This window comes from Pagrus major, chromosome 19 (genome assembly GCF_040436345.1).
Source record: "Pagrus major chromosome 19, Pma_NU_1.0".
NCBI classification, from domain to species: Eukaryota; Metazoa; Chordata; class Actinopteri; order Spariformes; family Sparidae; genus Pagrus; species Pagrus major.
In genome coordinates this window covers 30,117,497-30,141,722 of record NC_133233.1, presented here as the reverse complement: position 1 = coordinate 30,141,722, position 24,226 = coordinate 30,117,497, and the positions used below count along the sequence as shown (strand labels likewise).

General features: G+C 46.5%; 2 protein-coding genes across 5 annotated transcripts; one reads left to right on the top strand and one right to left on the bottom strand.

Annotated features, from left to right (window-relative positions):
- The first annotated feature begins 2,172 nt into the window (after nucleotides 1–2,172).
- Nucleotides 2,173–11,392, top strand: arhgap28 (Rho GTPase activating protein 28). The gene is made up of 16 exons (XM_073488117.1): nucleotides 2,173–2,404; nucleotides 3,169–3,363; nucleotides 3,436–3,656; nucleotides 3,834–3,945; nucleotides 5,056–5,170; nucleotides 5,369–5,504; nucleotides 5,700–5,862; nucleotides 6,119–6,210; nucleotides 6,561–6,635; nucleotides 8,618–8,768; nucleotides 9,230–9,312; nucleotides 9,639–9,854; nucleotides 9,941–10,066; nucleotides 10,752–10,879; nucleotides 11,017–11,054; nucleotides 11,310–11,392. Exons 1-16 carry the CDS (start codon nucleotides 2,173–2,175, stop codon nucleotides 11,390–11,392), a joined length of 2,166 nt encoding a protein of 721 aa, XP_073344218.1.
- Nucleotides 11,393–14,133: 2,741 nt separating this feature from the next.
- zbtb14 (zinc finger and BTB domain containing 14) lies at nucleotides 14,134–20,421 on the bottom strand. Of its 4 annotated transcripts, none has more exons than XM_073488452.1 (10): nucleotides 20,250–20,421; nucleotides 18,187–18,375; nucleotides 17,885–18,055; nucleotides 16,648–16,743; nucleotides 16,404–16,547; nucleotides 16,073–16,317; nucleotides 15,893–15,978; nucleotides 15,623–15,762; nucleotides 15,440–15,535; nucleotides 14,134–14,919 (listed from the first exon to the last, which is right to left on the bottom strand). In XM_073488452.1, exons 2-10 carry the CDS (start codon nucleotides 18,373–18,375, stop codon nucleotides 14,779–14,781), a joined length of 1,308 nt encoding a protein of 435 aa, XP_073344553.1. In that variant the 5' UTR covers nucleotides 20,250–20,421; the 3' UTR covers nucleotides 14,134–14,778. The 4 variants fall into 4 exon arrangements, with proteins under 4 accessions (XP_073344553.1, XP_073344556.1, XP_073344555.1 ...); XM_073488455.1 differs by lacking the exon at nucleotides 20,250–20,421 and adding an exon at nucleotides 20,094–20,239; XM_073488454.1 differs by lacking the exon at nucleotides 20,250–20,421 and adding an exon at nucleotides 19,955–19,992.
- Nucleotides 20,422–24,226: the final 3,805 nt, after the last annotated feature.

Below are 24,226 nucleotides of genomic sequence, written 5' to 3'. Positions count from 1 at the left end.
TCATATAATGTCCTGATGTCCATATATGGTCCTATAGCCTCTGTAATGTCCTGTAAACATCATATGTTACTGACTGATTTTCACCTCAGCTCTTTGTGCTAAGCTAGGCTAACAGTTCCTCCTGCTTCCAGTCTTTGTGCTAAGCTAGGCTAACAGTTCCTCCTGCTTCCAGTCTTTGTGCTAAGCTAGGCTAACAGTTCCTCCTGCTTCCAGTCTTTGTGCTAAGCTAGGCTAACAGTTCCTCCTGCTTCCAGTCTTTGTGCTAAGCTAGGTTAACAGGTGCTGGATTCCTTCAGTATGGGACAAACAGCTGATGGAGGATTTCTCCAACACTCCCAGTCTCAGCTGGTGTCCAGCTGCCTCCTCCTCCTCCTCCTCCTCCTCCTCCTCCCCCCTCCTCCTCCTCCTCCTCCTCCTCCCCCCCCCTCCTCCTCCCCCTCCTCCTCCTCCCCCCTCCCCCCCCTCCACCCGTGGCCCCTCCCACCCCCACCCTCATGTCTCCACACTGAGGAGAGCAGCCGACTGAACGGACGTGAGTTTGTCTCTTCTCTTCATGTCTTTATTGAATGTTATGAACTGATGACACATTGGTGGTATATTGATGACATATTGGTGGTATATTGATGACACGTTGGTGGTATATTGATGACATGTTGGTGGTATATTGATGACATATTGGTGGTATATTGATGACATATTGGTGGTATATTGATGACATGTTGGTGGTATATTGATGACATATTGGTGGTATATTGATGACATATTGGTGGTATATTGATGACACATTGGTGGTATATTGATGACATATTGGTGGTATATTGATGACATATTGGTGGTATATTGATGACATATTGGTGGTATATTGTGACAGGAGTATTGATGGGGAGAGAGAGTGGTAGAGAGAGGTAGAGATCTGATCAGAGAGAACACGTGAAATGATTCAGACTTTAATCTGCAGCCAACACGACTCACAGTCGGGTTCTGAGTTTGAGTCTGGTTCTGGTTCTGGTTCTGAGTAACTTTGTTTACAAAATAGAGTCCAGACTCTGGACTCCAGAGGCACAGTGACCCAGATCCAGGACTTATAGTCTGACTGGATCTGGTCTGAGTCCGGATCTGGTTCACTGAATTGTTCTGAATTCAGCACGACAGAAGAACGAAACATGATGTTCCAACAGAGAGAAACGATCCGAGGACTGCATTTACATGAACACTGTTTATACCTTTATTCTGAAAAACACAATGTTCCTGTCTCTGCCATTATTCTGAAAAACACCAATCCCTGTTGAACTCTTGACATGACTAATAAGAATAGAACTACTGTTGTTCCTGTTGACATGAATCCTCTGATAAAGTGTCGTTATCACCTCAAAATATGATAAACAGACCAGCTGCTTGGGCCACTTTGCTTCGTGGCGTCAGAATCAGATGTTTGGACTAGAACTGAGCCTCCGTCTGTCATTCCTTCATCCACCTTCATGAAAAGGTTGGCGCTGATATCAAGTCTTTCATGATGACTAGGAGTCGTCATCGTTTCTCTTCCCACCACAACTGAGTCTATCTATTAAGTTATACGCAGCAGGATGTTTGAGCACATACAGACCAAACACAACCACCGAGTCACTTTAAATGTTCCAACAATCAAACAACTGAAGAAATAATGAAATCTGATTGGTCGATCAGGTCTGATGATGTTCCGCCATCAGCAGCACTCGAGACTGATGACTTCACACGAACTACAGACGACTAGAGAGGAACTACAAACACAAACTGACAACAACAGTCCAGAATGTTAACATCATTCAACAGAAGGCATCAAACTGTAACCCTCTGTCCAGCTCTCTGATTGGCTGACAGGATCTATTTCCTCTGTCCAGCTCTCTGATTGGCTCATTTTTATTAAAGAATCAGAAACCAGTCTGATGGACCATCGACAGGCTGCTGGTCTGGGCTCTGGTCCTGGACGGAGACGTTAAACAAGGGTCTGGATCTGTTATTCAGCTCAGATCTGAATCAGATGAACCAGTTTGAGTAGCAGCTCCACAGGACCTGGATCACACAGCAAGACCAGATCTAAAGGAGTTGGTTCTGGACCAGACGCTTCCTTCAGAAAATCAGAATGTCAGCAAACATGATTGTCCTTTAATGACTCATCAGAAACACATTTAAACTATGGAGGACCTGATCCACATCGGTCCTAAGTCCAGTCTGGTGAATCAGTCAGGATCCAGTCTGGAGAACCAGTCAGGATCCAGTCTAGAGAACCAGTCAGGATCCAGTCTAGAGAACCAGTCAGGATCCAGTCTAAAGAACCAGTCAGGATCCAGTCTAGAGAACCAGTCAGGATCCAGTCTGGAGAACCAGTCAGGATCCAGTCTGGAGAACCAGTCAGGATCCAGAGCAGGTCTGGTGAAGTCCATGTGATTTTCAGAGGATATAACGTCTCACTCTGCAGCAGGAATAACCAGGTCAGATTACTGTCTGAGGACCTGAGTGAAAACACTTTGCTCTGATTGGCTGACACGTCCATTTCCTCCTAATGGACACACAGAAGCAGCTAGCGTTAGCCTGTGCACCCCACTCAGTCTTCCCCCGGGAACCAAAACCATTAGACCAACACACACCTACTGATCAATACACTGGAAGAGGCTGACTTCCTTTTACACACACACACACACACACACACACACACACACACACACACACACACTATGAATATTTAATGTCAGCTCAGCTGCGTTCCTCCAAAAACCACAAGAACACAAACTGAGAAGATCACACAGATTCACACCTTCAACAAACTGATGACTGTGATTACATATTGATCATTAGTGATTACATATTGATCATTAGTGATTACATATTGATTATTAGTGATAACATATTGATTATTAGTGATTACGTATTGATCATTAGTGATTACATATTGATTATTAGTGATTACATATTGATATGTTGAGAGATCAGATGGTTGCGTCTGTCAGCTGCTGGTTTCAGTCTGATTCTGTCTGTTTTGAATTTAACAAAACAAAACTTCACAAAGCTACGACACCTTCATTTCCTCTGTCCGACTCTCTGATTGGCTGACAGGATCTATTTCCTCTGTCTGACTCTGTGATTGGCTGACAGGATCTATTTCCTCTGTCTGACTCTGTGATTGGCTGACAGGATCTACTTCCAGGATGTTGTCGTCCCCTCCTACCACCTCCCTCTCCACCTCCTCCACCCCTCCTCCTCCTCAGACAGTGACCTCTGACCCCCGGCGTATCGCCATGGAAACCTACTGGAGAGAAGTGCGGAGCATCGAGGAGGAGAAGGAGGGAGAGGAAGAGGTAGAGGAAGAAGAGAGGAAGAGTATGGACGGTAAGTCAAGCTGACAGCAGAGTGAGACATCGTCTTTCTGTGTGACTTCTACCCATCTTTGTTTACCTGCAGAGGTGGAACTGGAGGAGGCGTGGCTGACAGAGGCGGGGCTATCGTCCCTGGTGACGGGTTCCTCGTTAGAAGAGGCGTCTCCGCCGCCGGCCGAGGTGCTGTTGTCCACGTTGACACAGCAACAAGCCGCCACAGTGAGGAAGAGGCTGGACAACTACAACGAGACGCTGAAGACACGAAACAGGCAGCCAATCAGAGACGTCCGAGACATCTTCACTGAGGTGGGACACACACACACACACACACACACACACACAATGTCACGAAGTCTGCATCTCTGACCAGAGAAATTGAAGTGAATTCTGGGAGTTGAAGTTGAAACAGTCATGACTCAGCGTTTTCTCTCTCTCTCTCTCTCTCTCTCACACACACACACACACACACACACACAATACCAGCCTGATGATGACTCAGCAGACAGATGCCCCTCCCCTCCCTCTCACCGTGCTGAGCCACCGCCGAGTCGATACCACACCACCACCAAAACCATCCGCCGAAACACTCACAGAGGTACCTGTCTGTCTGCTCACCTGTCTATTTGCTCAGGGGTACTGTAGGACTCTGCAGTGGTCATTAGTAAGGCTCTAGTGGTTCTTTAGGATGTTCTACTGGTCCGGTGGGTGGTACTAGAGTTCCAGGTGGTTGTAATGGTCCTTCTTGTAGCTGTTGTGATTGAGGTGGTTTTAATCATCCTGTAGCAGGTTCTACTGGCCTTTTAGGTGGTTCCTGTCCCCTAGGTGGTCCTAGAGGTCCATTACAAGGTTGAAATGGACCTTTGGGAGGTTCCAACTTTTCTGTAGGTGGTCCTAGAGGTCCCTCAGGATGTTCTTACTTGTGCTGTGTTGGTAAGTATTCTCCACCCTCAGAGACACAGCTCTTGCCGTGCCACGCTGTCATGCAGTCAGTGATGATGTTTTCGATGGTCCAGTGGTCGAAGTTCCCCAGAATCTGAGGAGACAGTTGGACGTTCTTTAGTGTCCCTCAGAAAGGCAGAAGCTGGCGAAACTGGACTCGCCCCTCTGTCCCATTCATACAGATGGGTGTGTATGTGACGTCTTTGGTCTTCATGAGTCCACAATGAGCTCATTGGTCTTTCTGGTTTTTAGGACCAGGTCAGGCTGTTGTCGGTGCAGCACACCTCCCGGTCCTGGTCGCTCTCCTTGTAGGTCGAACGAGTTTACTTCTTGTTGTAACTGAGGTGGTTTTAATGGTACTGTAGGATGTTCTAGTGGTCCTGTAAATTGTTCTGTTTGTTCTTATGGTTCTTCATGTAACTGAGGTAGTTTCCTGTAGGAGGGTCGAGTGTGTCTTCAGGTGGTTGTAGAGATTTCTTAGGTAGTTCTACGGGTCCATTTGGTTCATGTTGAGGTGGCTCAAATGAGCGTAAAGGTCCTTCAGCTGGTCACAGTTCTAGTGGTCCTATGGACGGGATGAGTGGTCTTTAAAGGGGTTCCAGTTCTCCTCCAGTTGATCGTAGTGGTCCTTTAAGTGGTTCTTAGTGTTTCAGTGTCAATTACAGGGTTCTGCTTGTTATGTAGGAAGTCCTAGTGGTCCATTAACGGTCAGATGAGGTCGTGATGGTTCCTTCTCATTATTTTCTGTTTCTCTTCGTGCCTCCAGTTCGACCGACTCTTCACACGTTTCTGTTTGAGGATCAGCTACCTGAACACCCGTCAACCCCGACACACCCAAACTCCCCAACACACACACACTCTCCAACACACACACACTCCCCAACACACACACACTCTCCAACACACACACATTCACCGACACACACACCCTCACCAACACACACACACTCTCCAACACATACACACTCTCCAACAAGCACACACTCCCCAACACACACACCCTCACCAACACATACACACTCTCCAACAAGCACACACTCCCCAACACACACACATTCACCAACACATGCACACTCACTGCCTGTCATTCAGTCAAGAAGAGCTGATTGGTTGCTGCGGGACTCTCCGTACTCAGAGGGCGTGGCTGAACACAAACGGGGCGGGACTTGTTGGGACTGTCTGAGTTTCCATGGAGACGACAGTGATGACCTGCCAGTGAGTGACCTCTGACCTCCTGCTGCTCAACACAACACTGATCCCTCCTGTTATTATTATTATTATTATTGTTATTATTGTTGTTGTTGTTGTTATTTGTCCTGTTCAGTAGATAATCATGTTCTTTTTGTTTTTGTTGATGAAATGTTATTGTTATTTGTGTATGTGTGTGTGTGTGTGTGTGTGTGTGTGTAGTTTGTACCTGTCTCACCCTCTCAGGGTCTCACCTGGGCAGACGACCTGTCGTCAGGTGACCTCGTCCGTCTCGGCTTCATCTGTCACATCGAGCTCTCCACCTTCCTGCACACTCTGGGCGTCCAAACCAAATATACCCGCCCGCCACGCCACCGGACACGGGGTGCGTTTCATTTTTACATCACAGTTTGAGACGAGACAACACACAGCTGAAGGGTCAGAGGTTAAACCAATGAGGTGTCACACAGAGGAGGTAGCTGATTGGACAGTTGGTGAGAGTGATGACATCACTCCAACGAACAGTCATCACCAGACCTTCATGAAGAAAACACAACAAATTATGTGTCTGTCTGTCTGACCTGTCTGTCTGTCTGCCTGCATGTCTGTCTGTCTGACCTGTCTGTCTGTCTCTCCATCAGACAGCGGTGTGTTCAGTGTTCCTTTGAACTCGCTGTTGGACAACGACAGGAAGACGTTTCCAGGAGTTAAAGTTCCTGTTGTCTTTCAGAAGGTGAAGAATCTGTCTGTCTGTCTGTCTGTCTGACCTGTCTGTCTGTCTGTCTGACTGATGGAGTTAGCTTCATGCTAAAAGCTGAACATTCCTGTGATGCAGGGTGTGGTTAGCAGCAGTTAGCATGAAGCTAACTGGTTCAAAGGTCAAAGTATTAAAGTTTAATTTAGGTCAGCTGACCTCAGATCAGAGAGACATTTTGTCCAACAGGAAGTCCAGTTTCATATTTTAAGTTTCTCTGAATGTTTTGATTTGTGTTCATGATTAAAAACTGAGAGTTGAGTTTTAACTCCTGTTTCAGTGTGTGTGTGTGTGTGTGTGTGTGTGTGTGTGTGTGTGTGTGTGCGTAGTTGTTGTGTATTTTAGAGTCCGGGCTGCAGACTGAAGGGATTCTCAGAGTACCAGGATCAGCTGCTAGACTTAAGGTCTCTCTCTCTCTCTCTCTCTCTCTCTCTCTCTCTCTCTCTCTCTCTCTCACACACACACACACACACACACACACATACACACACAATACAAAATACCAGATACACATGTCATCATTATAACACATTAACTGTGTGCAGTTTACTGAAGGAGTTTAAATTAGTGACTTTTTAAATGAGGTTTGGTGGAAACTGTGACTTTGTGTCAGTCATCAAACATGTAGAGAACATGTCAGGATGAGAGGAGGAGCTTCTCCTTCAGGTTTCAGTTCTGTCTGCCTGAGGTGTTTACAGGAGGGTGGACAGGATGACACTTACTGTCCTAATAACACATCAGAGGGTCACTGTCCTGGGGAAGACATGATCAACACAAACATCAGGGGGTTGTTGTTTTGGGAAGAAGTAATTACCAACTGTCGTAAAAGTATGTGTCCTCTGATCTGTTGTATTTAAGTCAGAAACATTGTGAAGACGGCAGAGACGCTTCTTCTTCTCTCCATGCTGCATGTTTGATAAGATCTGACTCACATGAGGCTACCTCAACCCTCAACTCTCAACTCTCAACTCTCAACTCTCAATTCAATTCAATTCTCAACCTCAACCCTCAACTCTCAACTCAACTCTCAACCTCAACCCTCAACTCTCAACTCTCAACTCTCAACTCAATTCTCAACTCTCAACTCTCAACTCAACTCTCAACCTCAACCCTCAACTCTCAACTCAACTCTCAACTCTCAACCTCAACTTTCAACTCTCAATTCTCAACTCTCAACTCTTAACTCAACTCTCAACTCAACTCTCAACTCAACTCTCAACCTCAACCCTCAACTCTCAACCTCAACCCTCAACTCTCAACTCTCAACTCTCAACTCAACTCTCAACCTCAACTCTCAACCTCAACCCTCAACTCTCAACTCAACTCTCAACCTCAACCCTCAACTCTCAACTCAACTCTCAACTCTCAACTCAACTCTCAACCTCAACTCTCAACTCTCAACTCTCAACTCTCAACTCTCAACTCAACTCTCAACTCTCAACTCAATTCTCAAGTCTCAATTCTCAAGTCTCAACTCTTAACTCAACTCTCAACTCAACTCTCAACTCTCAACTCAACTCTCAACTCAACTCTCAACTCTCAACTCAACTCTCAACTCTCAACTCAACTCTCAACCTCAACCCTCAACTCTCAACCTCAACCCTCAACTCTCAACTCTCAACTCTCAACTCAACTCTCAACCTCAACCCTCAACTCTCAATTCTCAACTCTCAATTCTCAACTCTCAACTCTCAACTCAACTCTCAACTCTCAACTCTCAACTCAACTCTCAACCTCAACTCTCAACTCTCAAGTCTCAACTCAACTCTCAACCTCAACCCTCAACTCTCAATTCTCAACTCTCAACTCTCAACTCTCAACCTCAACCCTCAACTCTCAATTCTCAACTCTCAACTCTCAACTCTCAACTCAACTCTCAACTCTCAACTCAACTCTCAACCTCAACTCTCAACTCTCAACTCTCAACTCTCAACTCAACTCTCAACTCTCAACTCAATTCTCAAGTCTCAATTCTCAAGTCTCAACTCTTAACTCAACTCTCAACTCAACTCTCAACTCTCAACTCAACTCTCAACTCTCAACTCAACTCTCAACTCAACTCTCAACTCAACTCTCAACTCTCAACTCAACTCTCAACCTCAACCCTCAACTCTCAACCTCAACCCTCAACTCTCAACTCAACTCTCAACCTCAACTCTCAACCTCAACTCAAGTCTCAACCTCAACCCTCAACCTCAACCCTCAACCTCAACCCTCAACCTCAACTCTCAACTCAACTCTCAACCTCAACCCTCAACTCTCAACAAGGAGAATTTCTCTTACAAACATCAAATCTCTACACAGCAAAATAACTGAACACCTGTCTGCCTGTGTCACATGTCTGTCTGTGTCACCTGTCTGTCTGTCTGTCTGTCTGTGTCTTCAGTACCTGCGTAGAGAGTTAGACAGGTGTGGGGGGTTCGACTGGTCCGCAGTGAGACAGGTGGACGCTGCAGGTCTGCTGAAGCTTTTCATCAGAGAGCTGCCGACACCTCTGCTGACACACACACACCTGTCCACCTACCGCTCTGTGCTGGGTACACACACACACACACACACACACACACACACACAGGTCGTGTGTGTGCGACTGCACTCGTATTATTTTGTGTTGTTGTGACGTTTCTTGCTGAAGTGAATCAAAGACCAGGTCACATAAATAAACATGATGAAATATATGAAGTTGTCAGTGTTTGATCTGCTGCCCGTCTGTCTCATAAAGACTTTTCTTTATGAGACAGTTTATGTTTCATATTTGTGACGTCGGCGACTGATGATGATGTCACTTGTGTGTCAGCGGAGGGAGACGTACACTGTGGTGACTTTCTGTTGGTTTGTGTTCAGCTCGTCTTCACTTCATCAACATGTCGTCAGAACAGAGAAGCTCCCACAGCCACTGATTTAAACCCAACAATGAAGTCCTGATGTGTGTGTGTGTGTGTGTGTGTGTGTGTGTGTCTGTGTGTCTGTGTGTGTGCGTGTGCGTGCGTGTGTGCAGGTATCTCCTCTGTGGTTCATCAGGTTCAGGCTCTGCAGCTGCTGTCATTGTTGCTTCCTGAAGCTCACAGAGAAACACTCAGAGTAAATACACACTCACACACACACACACTCACACACACACACACACTCACTCACTCACACACACACATACACACTCACTCACTCACACACACACACACACACTCACACACACACACACACACATACACACACACTCACTCACTCACACACACACACACACTCACACACACACACACACACTCACACACACACACACTCACACACACACACACACACACACAATCACTGGGTCTGTTCACACCTGCTGTCACCTCCATCCTGACTGATCCCATCACACCTGTAACAGGTGTGTCTCCATAGTTACAGATGTGTTTCCATGGTTACAGGCCCTGCTGGTCTTCCTGCGTAAGGTGGTCTCTCATCAGGACCAGAACAGGATGTCTCTGTGGAACGTCTCCATGGTAATGGCACCCAACCTGTTCTCCTGCATTCACCGTGGCAACAAGAGCTCCGTCGCCAAGCAACGGGAGGAGATGGAGGAGGCGGTGGGTGGAGCTCAGCTGATCCGCCTGATGATCACACACCAGGACCTGCTGTGGACCGTGAGCCAGAGGACACACACCTGCACAGCCTCAGTGACATCACTGTCTTAACTGTCTGTGACATCACTTCCTGTTTTCTTTGGTAGGTCCCCAGCTTCCTGCTGTCTCAGGTGAGACTCATGAACCAGACGTCCAATCAGAAACAGCTCAGCCTGAGCAAGACCACAAGACGCCTGCTGAGGAGGAAGAATGACAAGAACGATAGAAACCAGGTGAGACAGGGACCAGGTGGGACAGAGGTCAGGTGAGACAGAGGCCAGGTGAAACAGAGACCAGGTGAGACAGGGACCAGGTGGGACAGAGGCCAGGTGAGACAGGGACCAGGTGGGACAGAGACCAGGTGAGACAGGGACCAGGTGGGACAGAGGCCAGGTGAGACAGAGGCCAGGTGAAACAGAGACCAGGTGAAACAGAGACCAGGTGGGACAGAGACCAGGTGAGACAGGGACCAGGTGGGACAGAGGCCAGGTGAGACAGGGACCAGGTGGGACAGAGGCCAGGTGAGACAGAGGCCAGGTGAAACAGAGACCAGGTGAAACAGGGACCAGGTGGGACAGAGGCCAGGTGAGACAGAGGCCAGGTGAAACAGAGACCAGGTGGGACAGAGACCAGGTGAGACAGGGACCAGGTGGGACAGAGACCAGGTGAGACAGGGACCAGGTGGGACAGAGACCAGGTGAGACAGGGACCAGGTGGGACAGAGGCCAGGTGGGACAGAGGCCAGGTGAGACAGAGACCAGCAGAGAGAAAGATTAGGGTTCCTGTCCAAGACTCTGGTTCTGGTTTCTGGTTCTGAGTCTCGAGAATCCCGATCGTTCTTCTGTCATCACTGTGACATCACACCTGTGTGTGTGTGTGTGTGTGTGTGTGTGTGTGTGTGTGTGTGTGTGTGTGCAGATCACAGAGCTGTGTGAAGGGGTCATCAGGGTTCACGCCCCCCTGCACACCAAGGTCTCTATGGCGATACAGCTGGACGGACAGATGAGAGCCAAAGACGTCACCGCACGCTTTGAGTGTGACAACAGGTAACACACACACACACACACACACACACACACACACACACACACACACACACACAGAACCATGTGATGGATCAATGACTGATAATCGATGGTATCGCTCTCTCTCTCTCTCTCTGTGAATGTCTCTCGACCATCAGTCCTGTTCAGCGTCTGTATGAAGTCGGCGGAAACATCAGTGAGTCTCATGATGACATCATGACACAAACAAACAAACAAACAAACAAACAAACAAAACCAACATCATGGACACATCTTAGAAACAAACATGTATACACCGACTGCATGTTTTTAAAAACCTGTCTCTCTGCCTGTCTGTCTCTCCGCCTGTCTCTCTCTCTGTCTCTCTGTCTGTCTCTCTCAAATTCATATTCAAATTCAAATTCAACTCTGTCTGTCTCTCCGTCTGTCTCTCTGCCTGTCTGTCTCTCAGGTGAGCGCCGTCTCCATCCAGAGTGTCTGCTGTTGGACGTCTACAAAGTGAATCCTCACTGTGATTGGCTGATCAAACCCTGACACACAGCCTGTCTCACCACCTGTCGCACAACATCTCTTACATATCAACCTGTCTCACAACATGTGCGTCACCTGCTTCACCACTCTGACACCCTGTCTCACCTCCTGTTTCACCTCTTCTGAGCAGCCCTCTCACACAGCCTGTCTCACCACTCACCTGTGAGACAGTTTAACAAACATCTGTGGCTGTGTGTTGTCATGGTGATGACATCACATCCTGTGGTCATGATGCGTTTTGTATTAAACCTGTTGTTTTCACATGGAGACAATGTTATTGGTCTGATGTTATTGATTTGATGTTATTGATCTGATGTTATTGATCTGATGTTATTGATCTGATGTTATTGGTCTGATGTTATTGGTCTGATGTTATTGATCTGATGTTATTGATTTGATGTTATTGATCTGATGTTATTGATCTGATGTTATTGATCTGATGTTACTGGTCTGATGTTGTTTATCATCACATCAAACTTTGTTTATTGCTGTTGTAAAAACAGGCTCATATTAAAACAACAAACAGCTGCTGATGGTGTTTGTCTCCCTCTGCTGTTCACTGGTTGTATTTACAGACTGTCAGTGCTGAGAACTGTTGATCATATTCACTTAATATTATTATTATTATTATTATTATTATAATTAAGTGTTTGTGTGAAAACAGAACTGACATAAATTCAGCTTAAAGATCTGATTGGTTGTCAGAGGACAGCGTGTGAAGGTGACGTGTCTGTGATTGATGAGTCTCTGTGATTGATGAGTCTCTGTGATTGATGAGTCTGTGATCAATGAGTCTGTGATCAATGAGTCTGTGATTGATGAGTCTGTGATTGATGAGTCTGTGATTGATGGGTCTGTGATTGATGGGTCTGTGATTGTTGAGTCTTTGTGATTGATGAGTCTCTGATTGATGAGTCTGTGTGATTGATGAGTCTGTGATTGATGGGTCTGTGATTGTTGAGTCTGTGATCGATGAGTCTGTGATTGATGAGTGTGTGAGTGATGAGTCTGATTGTTGAGTCTGTGATCGATGAGTCTGTGATTGATGAGTGTGATTGATGAGTGTGTGAGTGATGAGTGTGTGATTGATGAGTGTGTGATTGATGAGTCTGATTGATGAGTGTGTGATTGATGAGTCGGTGTGATTGTTGAGTCTCTGTGATTGATGAGTCTGTGTGATTGATGAGTCTGTGATTGATGAGTCTGATTGTTGAGTCTCTGTGATTGATGAGTGTGTGATTGATGAGTGTGATTGATGAGTGTGTGATTGATGAGTCTGATTGATGAGTGTGATTGTTGAGTCTCTGTAATTGATGAGTCTGTGATTGATGAGTCTCTGTGATTGATGAGTCTGTGATTGTTGAGTCTCTGTGATTGATGAGTCTGTGATTGATGAGTCTCTGTGATTGATGAGTCTGTGATTGTTGAGTCTCTGTGATTAATGAGTCTGTGATTGATGAGTCTGTGATTGATGAGTCTGTGATTGTTGAGTCTCTGTGATTGATGAGTCTGTGATTGTTGAGTCTCTGTGATTGATGAGTCTGTGATTGATGAGTCTGTGATTGTTGAGTCTGTGATTGATGAGTCTCTGTGATTGATGAGTCTGTGATTGTTGAGTCTCTGTGATTGTTGAGTCTGTGATTGTTGAGTCTCTGTGATTAATGAGTCTGTGATTGATGAGTCTGTGATTGTTGAGTCTATGTGATTGATGAGTCTCTGTGATTGATGAGTCTGTGATTGTTGAGTCTCTGTGATTGATGAGTCTGTGATTGTTGAGTCTCTGTGATTGATGAGTCTATGTGATTGATGGGTCTGTGATTGTTGAGTCTGTGATTGTTGAGTCTGTTATTGTTGAGTCTCTGTGATTGATGAGTCTGATTGATGAGGCTGTGTGATTGATGAGTCTGTGATTGTTGAGTCTCTGTGATTGTTGAGTCTCTGTGATTGATGAGTCTGTGATTGATGAGTCAGTGATTGATGGGTCTTAATGAGTCTCTGTGACAGTAACTGTCTGATGACTCAGACTGCAGGTTGGATATGATGATCTCAGACTGTTGAACATGTGACCTGACGATCACACCATGACTTGTGCGTGAACAGTTTCATGTTTAATAAAATCTTGACGTCTGAACAGACGACTGAACAGTGACTTTATTTGGACACTGTCTCGTGGGTGTGTCGAGGGTTAATTACTCCCTGTACAGGAAGTGGTCACTCAGATGCTTTAGGCTCTTCTCCTCCATCGAGCTTCAACAAATGTTTCAGCGTACAACCTCCAAGTCTCCTGAAGCTTCTTCAGAAACCAGTTTGTTCGGAGGATGTCGGCCTCTGTTTATTTTACTTTTGAAAAGCCGACACCTGTTGACAGGAACTAACTGCTTCATTAATCGGCTTCACGGACAGGTGACCGAAAGAACACCTGGTAGGCGCAGAATCTCTTTTATTTTGTGTTCCCCGACCAAATTAATACAATTTTTTCTCATTGTGACCCCGACATCAGCTGAAACAAAAGATTTAACTGGTCAAATGTATCTGAATATTCAGACTGCTGAGTGTGTTCGACAGGAGACGGGACGCTCTGTTGAGATTTCAGCTGATTTATGCACTTTTGTCTTATTAAGTGTAAAATTTCCACCACTGAAGTTAAGAAAAAATGTGTTAACAGGCCACAAAGCTCTGAGAATAAATGTGTTCACTCTGGGATCCTGTAGTGATGACGGTGATGAAATAAAGCAGACGTGTAGTTTAAAACACAGCAGCTCTGCTCATTAAACTGAACAGAACTTTATTTACAACACAAACAAATAGCTTCAAAATCGACCGCTTTCTGTACAGAGTTTGGTTCAGACTGAAAAACTGATCTGTACATTTTCAGAGACATCATTACAAATGATACATGAAGTGAGAGGAGAGGGAGGCAGTCCCACACACGGTCCTCCATGTTTAACACGTTGATCACATGATTACTGAGGTCATCAGTTCATGTCAAAGTCAGTACATGGTCACTGATTCAGAGCAAGAAAAAACAACTTCTACAGACACAGACCTTCATTTAGAGTCTGCTTCAAAATAAAACAACTATCAAGAAAATGTCCTTATCAATACAGATCAGGAGCAGCTGACGGCGTCCAGATGTTAGGAGCAGCTGACGGCGTCCAGATGTTAGAAGCAGCTGGTGGTGTTAGGAGCAGCTGGCGGTGTCCAGATGTTAGGAGCAGCTGGCGGTGTCCAGATGTTAGGAGCAGCTGGCGGTGTCCAGATGTTAGGAGCAACTGATGGTGTCCAGATGTTAGGAGCAACTGATGGTGTCCAGATGTTAGGAGCAGCTGACGGCGTCCAGATGTTAGAAGCAGCTGGTGGTGTTAGGAGCAGCTGGCGGTGTCCAGATGTTAGGAGCAGCTGATGGTGTCCAGATGTTGCTCCTCAGCAGCCATGGCAGCGGCCTGCAGTGTCTCTGTGTCGCTCTGCAGGGGGTTCAGCTGTTTCCTCTCACTGTGCATGTTGTTCTCATGACGCTTCAGATCTGACGCCTGAAAGTACAGAGTGACACTGAACTCAGCACAGGTACAAATACACACAGAGCAGTGCTGTCAGGAGCAGTAGCAGTAGTATTAATAGCAGTAGTAGTAGCAGTAGTAGCAGCAGTATTAGTATTAGTAGTAGTAGTAGTAGTAGCAGTAGTATTAATAGCAGTAGTAGCAGCAGTATTAGTAGTAGTAGTAGTAGTAGTAGCAGTAGTAATAGTAGTAGCAGCAGTAGTAGTAGTAATAGTAGTAATAGTAGTAGCAGTAGTAGTAGCAATAGTAGCAGTAGTAGAAGTAGCAGTAGTAGTAGTAGTAGCAGTAGTAATAGTAGTAGCAGTAGTAATAGTAGTAGCAGCAGTAGTAGTAGTAATAGTAGCAGTAGTAGAAGTAGCAGTAGTAGTAGTAGTAGAAGTAGCAGTAGCAGTAGTAGTAATAGTAGTAGCAGTAGTAGTAGTAGAAATAGCAGTAGTAGTAGTAGTAGTAGCAGTAGTAGCAGCAGTAGTAGCAGTAGTAGTATCAGGAGTACCTTGGCAAAGGCCTTGGTGCAGGACGGACAGACGAACGGTTTCTCTCCTCTGTGTCTCCTCTCGTGATCCTTCAGGTGAGACTTGTGTTTAAAAGCCTGAGGATAGATAGACAGGTGAGAGAGAGACAGACAGGTGAGACAGACGGGTGAGAGAGAGACACACACACAGACAGGTGAGCTCACCTTGTCACACATCTGGCAGGCGAACGGCCTCTCATTGCTGTGAACCCGTTCGTGCTTCTTCAGGTCTGGAGCTCGAATGAACGATTTCCCACAAACGTCACACCTGTACGGTTTGAAGCCTGTGTGGATCTTCAGGTGTTCTAAAACACACAGGTGAGGGTGGGGCCAAACTAAATATCACTTGTAAACTGTCCATCGTCTGTAACATCTAAAGCTTAATACTTTTATGTGATGACATCAGAGCCCAGGTGAGTGCAGGTGTGTTGTTACCTTTCAGATGAGCGTGGGTGGTGAAAGCTTTGGTGCAGATCTCACAGGCAAATGGACGCTCTGCTGAATGAAGCTTCTCATGTTTCCTGATGACACAGAGAGCAGGTGAGGTCACCAGGTGTATTGATCAAGTGTATTGATCAGGTGTACTGATCAGGTGTATCGATCAGGTGTTTGTACCTGAGCCTGCTCTCGTCCAGGAAGCTCTTCCCACACACCTGGCAGGCGAGCTGCTCTCGGTGTCCGTACAGCAGGTACTCAAACTTCATGTCTGTGGTGGCGGTCGACCAGCCCGGCGGCTGCTCGTCCTTCACCTCACCCATACTGTCTGTAAACGTCAGCGTCTGGGTGGCGTGGTGCTCTGCCCCCAGCTCTTTAGGCTCTGCCTCCATCTCTGTCACCACATCCTGGTCATAGCAGGTTACCTGGACAGGTCACACAGGTGTGGTCACATGTGCTGTTTACCTGTGGTAACCTGTATTTAGCTGTGTGTGTGTGTGTGTGTGTGTACCTTGTGTACGTCCTCATTGGTCAGTTCTTTCAGGATGGCTTCCTGGACACGCAGCGCCGCACTGGGAGACTTATCTAGCTCCTGATTGGCTGACGCCTCAACAAGGTCATCTGTGGTGGGCGTGTCATCGTGCTCTCCCAGTACCTATACACACACACACACACACACACATTAATAGAATGTTAATCAAAGCTGTTGTGACAGCTGATTGATCACTGATTATTATTGGTCGGTGTAAACGTACCTCGGCGTCAGCAGCCAGCTGAGCTTCTGGCGGCAGCGCCATCTTTACGATGTCATAGGGAAACTTCTCTTTGTCCTCTGATGACACGTCTCGTTTCTGAGGAGACATGAACGCATCATCACACAGAGGGAGGAGCTTCACCTGTCTTTACCTGTCTGACTGAGAACAGGTAAACGGCAAACAGGCTACACACACACCTGCATTCACCTTCAGTCTGATGGATTTCACAGGAAAACTGCAGTGAGGTATATTCAGTTTGTCTTGGACTGGTATGATTACAGCACACAAGTGTCAGTGCCAGGTGTTCTCAGGTGTCACCTTTCTATTCACAACTCAAGTTATCAGGATGGGAGAACAGACCAGAGGTACGAACAACAAACTACAGGTTCTGTGATTGACACCTGTCTCACCAGTCTGACAGTGTTACCTGTGTGAGTTTTACCTTTGTGTCTGTTACCTGTGTGAGTGTTATCTGTGTGAGTGTTACCTGTGTGTCTGTTACCTGTGTGAGTGTTATCTGTGTGTCTGTTACCTGTGTGAGTGTTATCTGTGTGAGTGTTATCTGTGTGAGTGTTATCTGTGTGTCTGTTACCTGTGTGAGTGTTACCTGTGTGAGTGTTACCTGTGTGAGTTTTACCTTTGTGTCTGTTACCTGTGTGAGTGTTACCTGTGTGAGTTTTACCTTTGTATCTGTTACCTGTGTGAGTGTTACCTGTGTGAGTGTTATCTGTGTGAGTGTTATCTGTGTGTCTGTTACCTGTGTGAGTGTTACCTGTGTGAGTGTTATCTGTGTGAGTGTTATCTGTGTGTCTGTTACCTGTGTGAGTGTTATCTGTGTGAGTGTTACCTGTGTGAGTGTTACCTGTGTGTCTGTTACCTGTGTGAGTGTTATCTGTGTGTCTGTTACCTGTGTGAGTGTTATCTGTGTGAGTGTTACCTGTGTGTCTGTTACCTGTGTGAGTGTTACCTGTGTGAGTGTTACCTGTGTGAGTGTTACCTGTGTGTCTGTTACCTGTGTGAGTGTTACCTGTGTGAGTGTTATCTGTGTGTCTGTTACCTGTGTGTCTGTTACCTGTGTGTCTGTTACCTGTGTGAGTGTTACCTGTGTGTCTGTTACCTGTGTGTCTGTTACCTGTGTGAGTGTTACCTGTGTGTCTGTTACCTGTGTGAGTGTTACCTGTGTGTCTGTTACCTGTCTGTCTGTTACCTGTGTGGGTGTTACCTGTGTGAGTGTTACCTGAGAGCAGAGTTTGTCGAGGAAGCGGATCCCGAGGATCTGTCCTGATGACATCATGAGGTTGACGTCTCTCTTCTTGACGGAGATCTTCGCTGTGTACATGTAGTTCAACACCTCCTCGAAGATATCAGAGCGGATGAAGTCGATCTCAATCACCGAAGAGTTGTCCACCTGAGAGACACGGACAGGTGAGGGTTACTAACATTCATGTACCTGCAGTACACCTGGTTTATTGAAGCAACGTGGTCGAACCTCGTGTGTTTTTGTAATATTAAAGTGTACACGTGTATACTGGAGAGTACCTCGTGTTTTTTGAAGAGTTTTTTGAAGTAGTTGGAGCAGGCGGCGAGCACACAGCGGTGAGCGCGGAACTTGACGTCTTCGACCACCACAGCGATGTCGCAGTGTTCGCCCTCCAGTCGCTGCTCGTTCAGCAGCTTCAGGAAGATGCTCTTATGTTCGTCGTCCACATACTTCACCGTCTCCGTCATCTACACACGGGCAGGTAACACAGGAATAAAGGCACAGTTCACACAAAAAACGCTTTCTGTTGGAGACGTCATGTATCCACCATATTTGATCCTCTGATCCGCCCTTTCTCACAAACTATTATCTTGTAGGCAGAAATTATTGACATGTACAGCTAACGTTAGCTAATGTTATTCCTGCGTGCAGCTAAACTACAGATGTGTCTGTCTCGACCTCTTCAAGTCAACATAACACTCGTTATAAAGATCAGTCAGTAGTTATAAAGTGTTGATCTTAAGCTTTTATCATTTACATGATTAATTAATGCTTAACATGACAGTCAGCAGCTTCATCAGTGGACAGAAGTCAGACATTCAAGTCCAACTCATCGTCCATCACCAGACGAGATGAAACACAGGAAGTTTGTTAGGATGTGTCTTCAGTTACAGTCTACAGTGGAGTCCAGCTCATCGTTAGGTGGTTTCAGTCAATGTGAGAGATCAACTCTTCAATCTCATTCTAACATATTTTCTTTATGGAGAGTATCAATAAGTATCAATCAGCAGTATCAGAACCAATACTGATGAAATCCTAACGACCAAAGTCAAATAGTCTCCATTAAAGTAGTGTGAGCGTCAACACTCCTCTGATATCTGAGTGGATTCATTTGTTCTGGATGGACATCAGAGTTGATGATGTCATCAGGAAGTGACATCACACTGAATCACATCAACTGATTACCAGCTGACCTTGTTCTCCTCTCACCTGTCTCACCTGTCTCACCTGTCCCACCCGTCCTCTAGTTTAGATGAACTGTGGTCAAACTGGTTTAAAGTTTCAGACTGGTTAAACTGGGATCAGATGGGTGTGCTGCTGGTTTCAGTGCCTGGCTCAGAGGCTCCTGGCAGACTGCCCCCCCTCCCCTCCCGCTCATCTGTGCCCAGTCTGGTCCCAACAGTTCATGTACCTAAACTACGGCGGACACGCGCACATGAGCGCGTGCACGCTTCACGATGAATTAAAGTGAGCCGAGGGGACAGACAGCACACAGGCTAGCTGTTAGCTGTTAGCATGGAGCCCACTGATAACATGACCATGAAAGACCCGGTTTAACCTGCAAACAGTCCGGGTCTGACCCGGCCGGTTAACGGACACCGAGTCCCGTTTCTGCTCTGGCTAACATTCATTTAAACCGGACTGAAGCGGGCTAGGCTACCGGGCTAGCAGCTGCGAGGCTAACGTAAACTTTAGTTTTAAAACAGACATTCCGTGTTAACTGTAACCCGGGTCACAGCGGGAGACCAGCGGGGCGCCGTTCAGACGGTGTGACGGCAGCTGTGGTCACCGTCAGCCTGTGGGGCGCGAGGGAGCTAACATGCTAACTAACGTTAAACAACGTTACTACCGTCAGCCTGTGGGGCGTGAGGGAGCTAAAGTGCTCATTAAACATTAAACAACGTTACAGCGGGTCGGTGTGGACACACACGGTGCACCGGAGGTGTCTGTGGCCGTGGGGCTCACGGTGGAGCCGGTGTGTGAGGTGTTGGTGACACTCGGTGCTTCTGTTAAATGGCGGACAATCTGGCCTGCTGCTCCGCTCACACACAAAATGGCGTTTATCCGCTGCCTGTCCTCCAGTCGCTCCGTTAAAGCTGCTGACCGACATCATCAGCGGCCGGGCGGGGAGCGGGCCGCGTGCTCTCACGGGTCCTCCGCTCCGCCGTCCCCGGGACCGACACACAGGCACGCGAGCAGCGGCGGCGCCGCGGCCTCGATAACACGAACGAGACGCGGCTCGAGCGGCCATGAACGACTCGAGAGCGCGCAGGCATCCCCGCGGAAACGGCGGCCGGAGCCGGGGGACGGAGAGCGCGGAGCCGGGGGAGCGGGCTCTTACCGTCACAGCGGCCCGGCGTGAGTGTGTTCCTCTGGGTGTGTCAGCGCACCGGGAGCCGGGAAACACTTTGTCCGGTTGTTGTTGTTGTTGCTGAGGACGAGCACAGAGCGGAAGGCCGCGCTTTGCGCCAGCACGCACACACTGCAGGGGCACGCAGGCAGCGGGCCAAAGAGCCTCTGTGGGCGAGACGGATCACTACCTCTGCGCATGCGCAGTGTGCTGGGGCCTCTGATACTGAGGAGATAACAGGAGGTTGTAAATCAGGAAGTTGATTCTGAAATAAAGAACTTTTCCAGCAGATTAAACAGAGACGTCATTATTCTCCTGTGCTAGTATCACATCACCGATCAATGATTATTGATTACCCACACTGTGATGTTTTTTGTCATTTGGCCACAACATGAATGTAATATTTTAGGATTGATACAGTACCACTGCACAGCCTTACTGTTCCCAATTTGTTCCCAGTTTGTTCCCAGTGGTCATTCGCGGTGTTGCAGCTACAAGTTCCCCCGAGGCCCAAAAATCATTTTCCATACAGAGCATACAGAGCTCCATTTCTCCAGTGCTTTCAACACCATACAGCCTGCACTTTTGGGGGACAAGCTGGAGCTCACGGGGGTGGACCAACACCTCACGACCTGGATCCTCGATTACCTCACCAACCGGCCACAGTATGTGAGGACTCGGGCCGGTGTGTCGGACACAGTCGTCTGCAGTACGGGGGCCCCACAGGGAACAGTCCTGGCCCCTTTCCTGTTCACCCTGTACACTGCAGACTTCTCCCACCAAACACCCCACAGCCATCTACAACAGTTCTCTGACGACTCTGCTATCGTCGGCCTCATCAGGGACGGGGACGACAGAGCCTACAGAGGACTTATTAAGGACTTTGTGGACCGGTGCCAGCAGAACCGCCTCCAGCTCAACGCCGGGAAGACCAAAGAGCTGGTGATGGATTTCCGCAGGCGCAAACAACCCTGCACACAGGTGAACATCCTGGGAACAGACATTGAGATGGTGACATCCTACAAGTACCTGGGAGTTCACCTGAACAATAGACTGGACTGGACTGATCACACTGCAGCAACATATAAGAAAGGTCAGAGCAGACTCCATCTGCTGAGGAAGCTCAGGTCCTGTGGGGTGCAGGGGGCACTCCTGACAACTTTCTATGACTCTGTGGTGGCATCAGCCATCTTCTATGGAGTAGTCTGCTGGAGCAGCAGCATCTCGGCAGCAGATAGGAAGAGACTTGATAAACTTATCAAGAAGGCCAGCTCCATCCTGGGACGCCCTCTTGACCCGGTGGAGGTGGTGGGAGAGAGCAGGATGATGGACAAGCTGTCATCGCTGCTGGTGAAGGAGTCCCACCCCCTGCAGGTCACTATCACCGCACTGGTCAGCTCCTTCAGCAACAGACTGATACACCCCAAGTGTGTGAAGGAGAGGTATCGCAGGTCCAAGTGTGTGAAGGAGAGGTACCGCAGGTCCAAGTGTGTGAAGGAGAGGTACCGCAGGTCCAAGTGTGTGAAGGAGAGGTACCACAGGTCCAAGTGTGTGAAGGAGAGGTATCACAGGTCCTTCCTGCTGCTGTTAGACTGTACAACCAGCACTGCTCCCAGTAGACCTCACATGTGCACTGTGCCATACAAAACTCTACACATATCCACACACTTTCTGGTTTGCACTAATTGGACAATTTTTAATACCCATATTTATTATTTATTGTTTGTAAATAACAATACCAAACTGTTTATACTTACACTGTTCATATTATAAATACTATGTCATATTGTAAATACCAAGTTCATATTGTAAATACTATGTATATACGAGTTAATTCTATTTCTTATCTCTTATCTCATTATATTGTTTATTTTTTACTTTTTATTAATGTTTAAGTGTGATACTGTCCTTTGGCTGCTGTGACTAAGGAATTTCCCCATTTGCGGGACAAATAAAGGAATTCTGATTGTGATTCTGATTAGATCCTGTCACATCCCCACACTGCTGCCACTGTTCATCTACACTGAACAAAAATATAAACGCAACACTTTGTTTTTCCTCCCATTTTTCATGAGCTGAACTCAAAGATCTAAAACTTTTTCTATATACACAAAAGATCCATTTCTGTCAAATATTGTTCACAAATCTGTCTAAATCTGTGTTAGTGAGCACTTCTCCTTTGCAGAGTTTATCCATCCCACCTCACAGGTGTGGCATATCAAGATGCTGATTAGACAGCATGAATATTGCACAGGTGTGCCTTAGGCTGGCCACAATAAAAGGCCACTCTGAAATGTGCAGTTTTGCTTTATTGGGGGGGTCAGAAAACCAGTCAGCATCTGGTGTGACCACCATTTGCCTCACGCAGTGCAACACATCTCCTTCGCATAGAGTTGATCAGGTTGTTGATTGTGGCCTGTGGGATGTTGGTCCACTCCTCTTCAATGGCTGTGCGAAGGTGCTGGATATTGGCAGGAACTGGAACACGCTGTTGTATACGTATCGTATACGTGTCGTATACGTGTCGTATCCAGGGACAATAAAAGGCCACTCTGAAATGTTCAGTTTTATCACACAGCACAATGCCACAGATGTTGCAAGTTTTGAGGGAGTGTGCAATTGGCATGCTGACTGCAGGAATGTCCACCAGAGCTGTTGCCCGTGAATTGAATGTTCATTTCTCTACCATAAGCCGTCTCCAATAAAGCAAAACTGCACATTTCAGAGTGGCCTTTTATTGTGGCCAGCCGAAGGCACACCTGTGCAATATTCATGCTGTTTAATCAGCATCTTGATATGCCACACCTGTGAGGTGGGATGGATTATCTCAGCAAAGGAGAAGTGCTCACTAACACAGATTTAGACAGATTTGTGAACAATATTTGAGGGAAATGGATCTTTTGTGTATGTAAAAAAAGTTTTAGATCTTTGAGTTCAGCTCATGAAAAATGGGAGCAAAAACAAAAGTGTTGTGTTTATATTTTTGTTCAGTGTACATACTGCTTCTTGCGCAGTGAAAGTTTCTGAGGATGCGAACCTGACGCTCCAAACGGATGCAGGACACACGAGCCAGCCCCTGAACCTGTTGTTAAAGCAGGTATATCCTTGGCCTGAGCTAGAGATGAGCTTGCCATGGATGTAAGAGATCAGAGATCTCATCCATTTGTTCTGCGTCACTGTGAATCCCACAATGCATTGCATCACCGTCCACTCATGTCCTGTATAAAATGGATGGACGGTCAGCTGACAGGCGACGTAATGTGAATACGAGTCACGTGTTGGAAGAAGTGTTCAGATACTTTGCTGTAGTAAAATTAGCTCTTTAATTTATTGTAGTCCAGTGATTTGACTCATGACACAAATTAACATTTAAATGAAGTCATTAAGTCATTAAGTTTGTTTTGGTGTCCATGTAGGTGATCACAGTGTTTCCACCACATGGAGGCTGTGATGTCACAAACACAAGGAGAGACGTGACTGATTAATTTCATCATCTGATGTTTTTAATCAAACAATATCACAGATTTGACTCTTAACACTTGAACTACATCTTATTTAACTTCTGAATCCAATGAAGCAGCTCAACGTGTCTGGATAAATGCAGTTATTGTGACAGTTACACATTATGTAAATAATATGTTTGATGTCTGTCAGCATGTTGATGAAAAACTATTTAAATGGATAATAAATAATATGATTGAACTTTCTCTAGATACTCAAAGACACTTAAAGGAAACAAGTTTGTTTAGTTTGACTCAAAACATCTTCATCACACTATAAAATATATATTATATAGTAATATAATATTTTATATATGTGGACATGAAATATCAGAGACGATGATGCCCAGAGAGAGTGAGACAGATGATCCTTCATCCTCGTCTTCATCACTTCCTCCAGTCCTCTGACTGGTACCGACCCACAGACGTTCTGTCTCTTCATAATGTCGTAATGTTCTCAGACTGATG

What these genes read in the sequence shown, in the direction of transcription:
- arhgap28 (XM_073488117.1), top strand. Translation starts at nt 2,173, where the DNA reads ATGGAGGACCTGATCCACATCGGTCCTAAGTCCAGTCTGGTGAATCAG. An exon ending in ACGACAGTGATGACCTGCCA is followed by an intron (nt 5,505 to 5,699) that starts GTGAGTGACCTC and finishes GTGTGTGTGTAG; the next exon opens with TTTGTACCTGTCTCACCCTC. An exon ending in CACCTACCGCTCTGTGCTGG is followed by an intron (nt 8,769 to 9,229) that starts GTACACACACAC and finishes GCGTGTGTGCAG; the next exon opens with GTATCTCCTCTGTGGTTCAT.
- zbtb14 (XM_073488455.1), bottom strand. Translation starts at nt 20,159, where the DNA reads ATGGCCGCTCGAGCCGCGTCTCGTTCGTGTTATCGAGGCCGCGGCGCC. An exon ending in TCGACAAACTCTGCTCTCAG is followed by an intron (nt 16,744 to 17,884) that starts GTAACACTCACA and finishes ATGTCTCCTCAG; the next exon opens with AAACGAGACGTGTCATCAGA. An exon ending in GCACCAAGGCCTTTGCCAAG is followed by an intron (nt 14,920 to 15,439) that starts GTACTCCTGATA and finishes CTGTACTTTCAG; the next exon opens with GCGTCAGATCTGAAGCGTCA.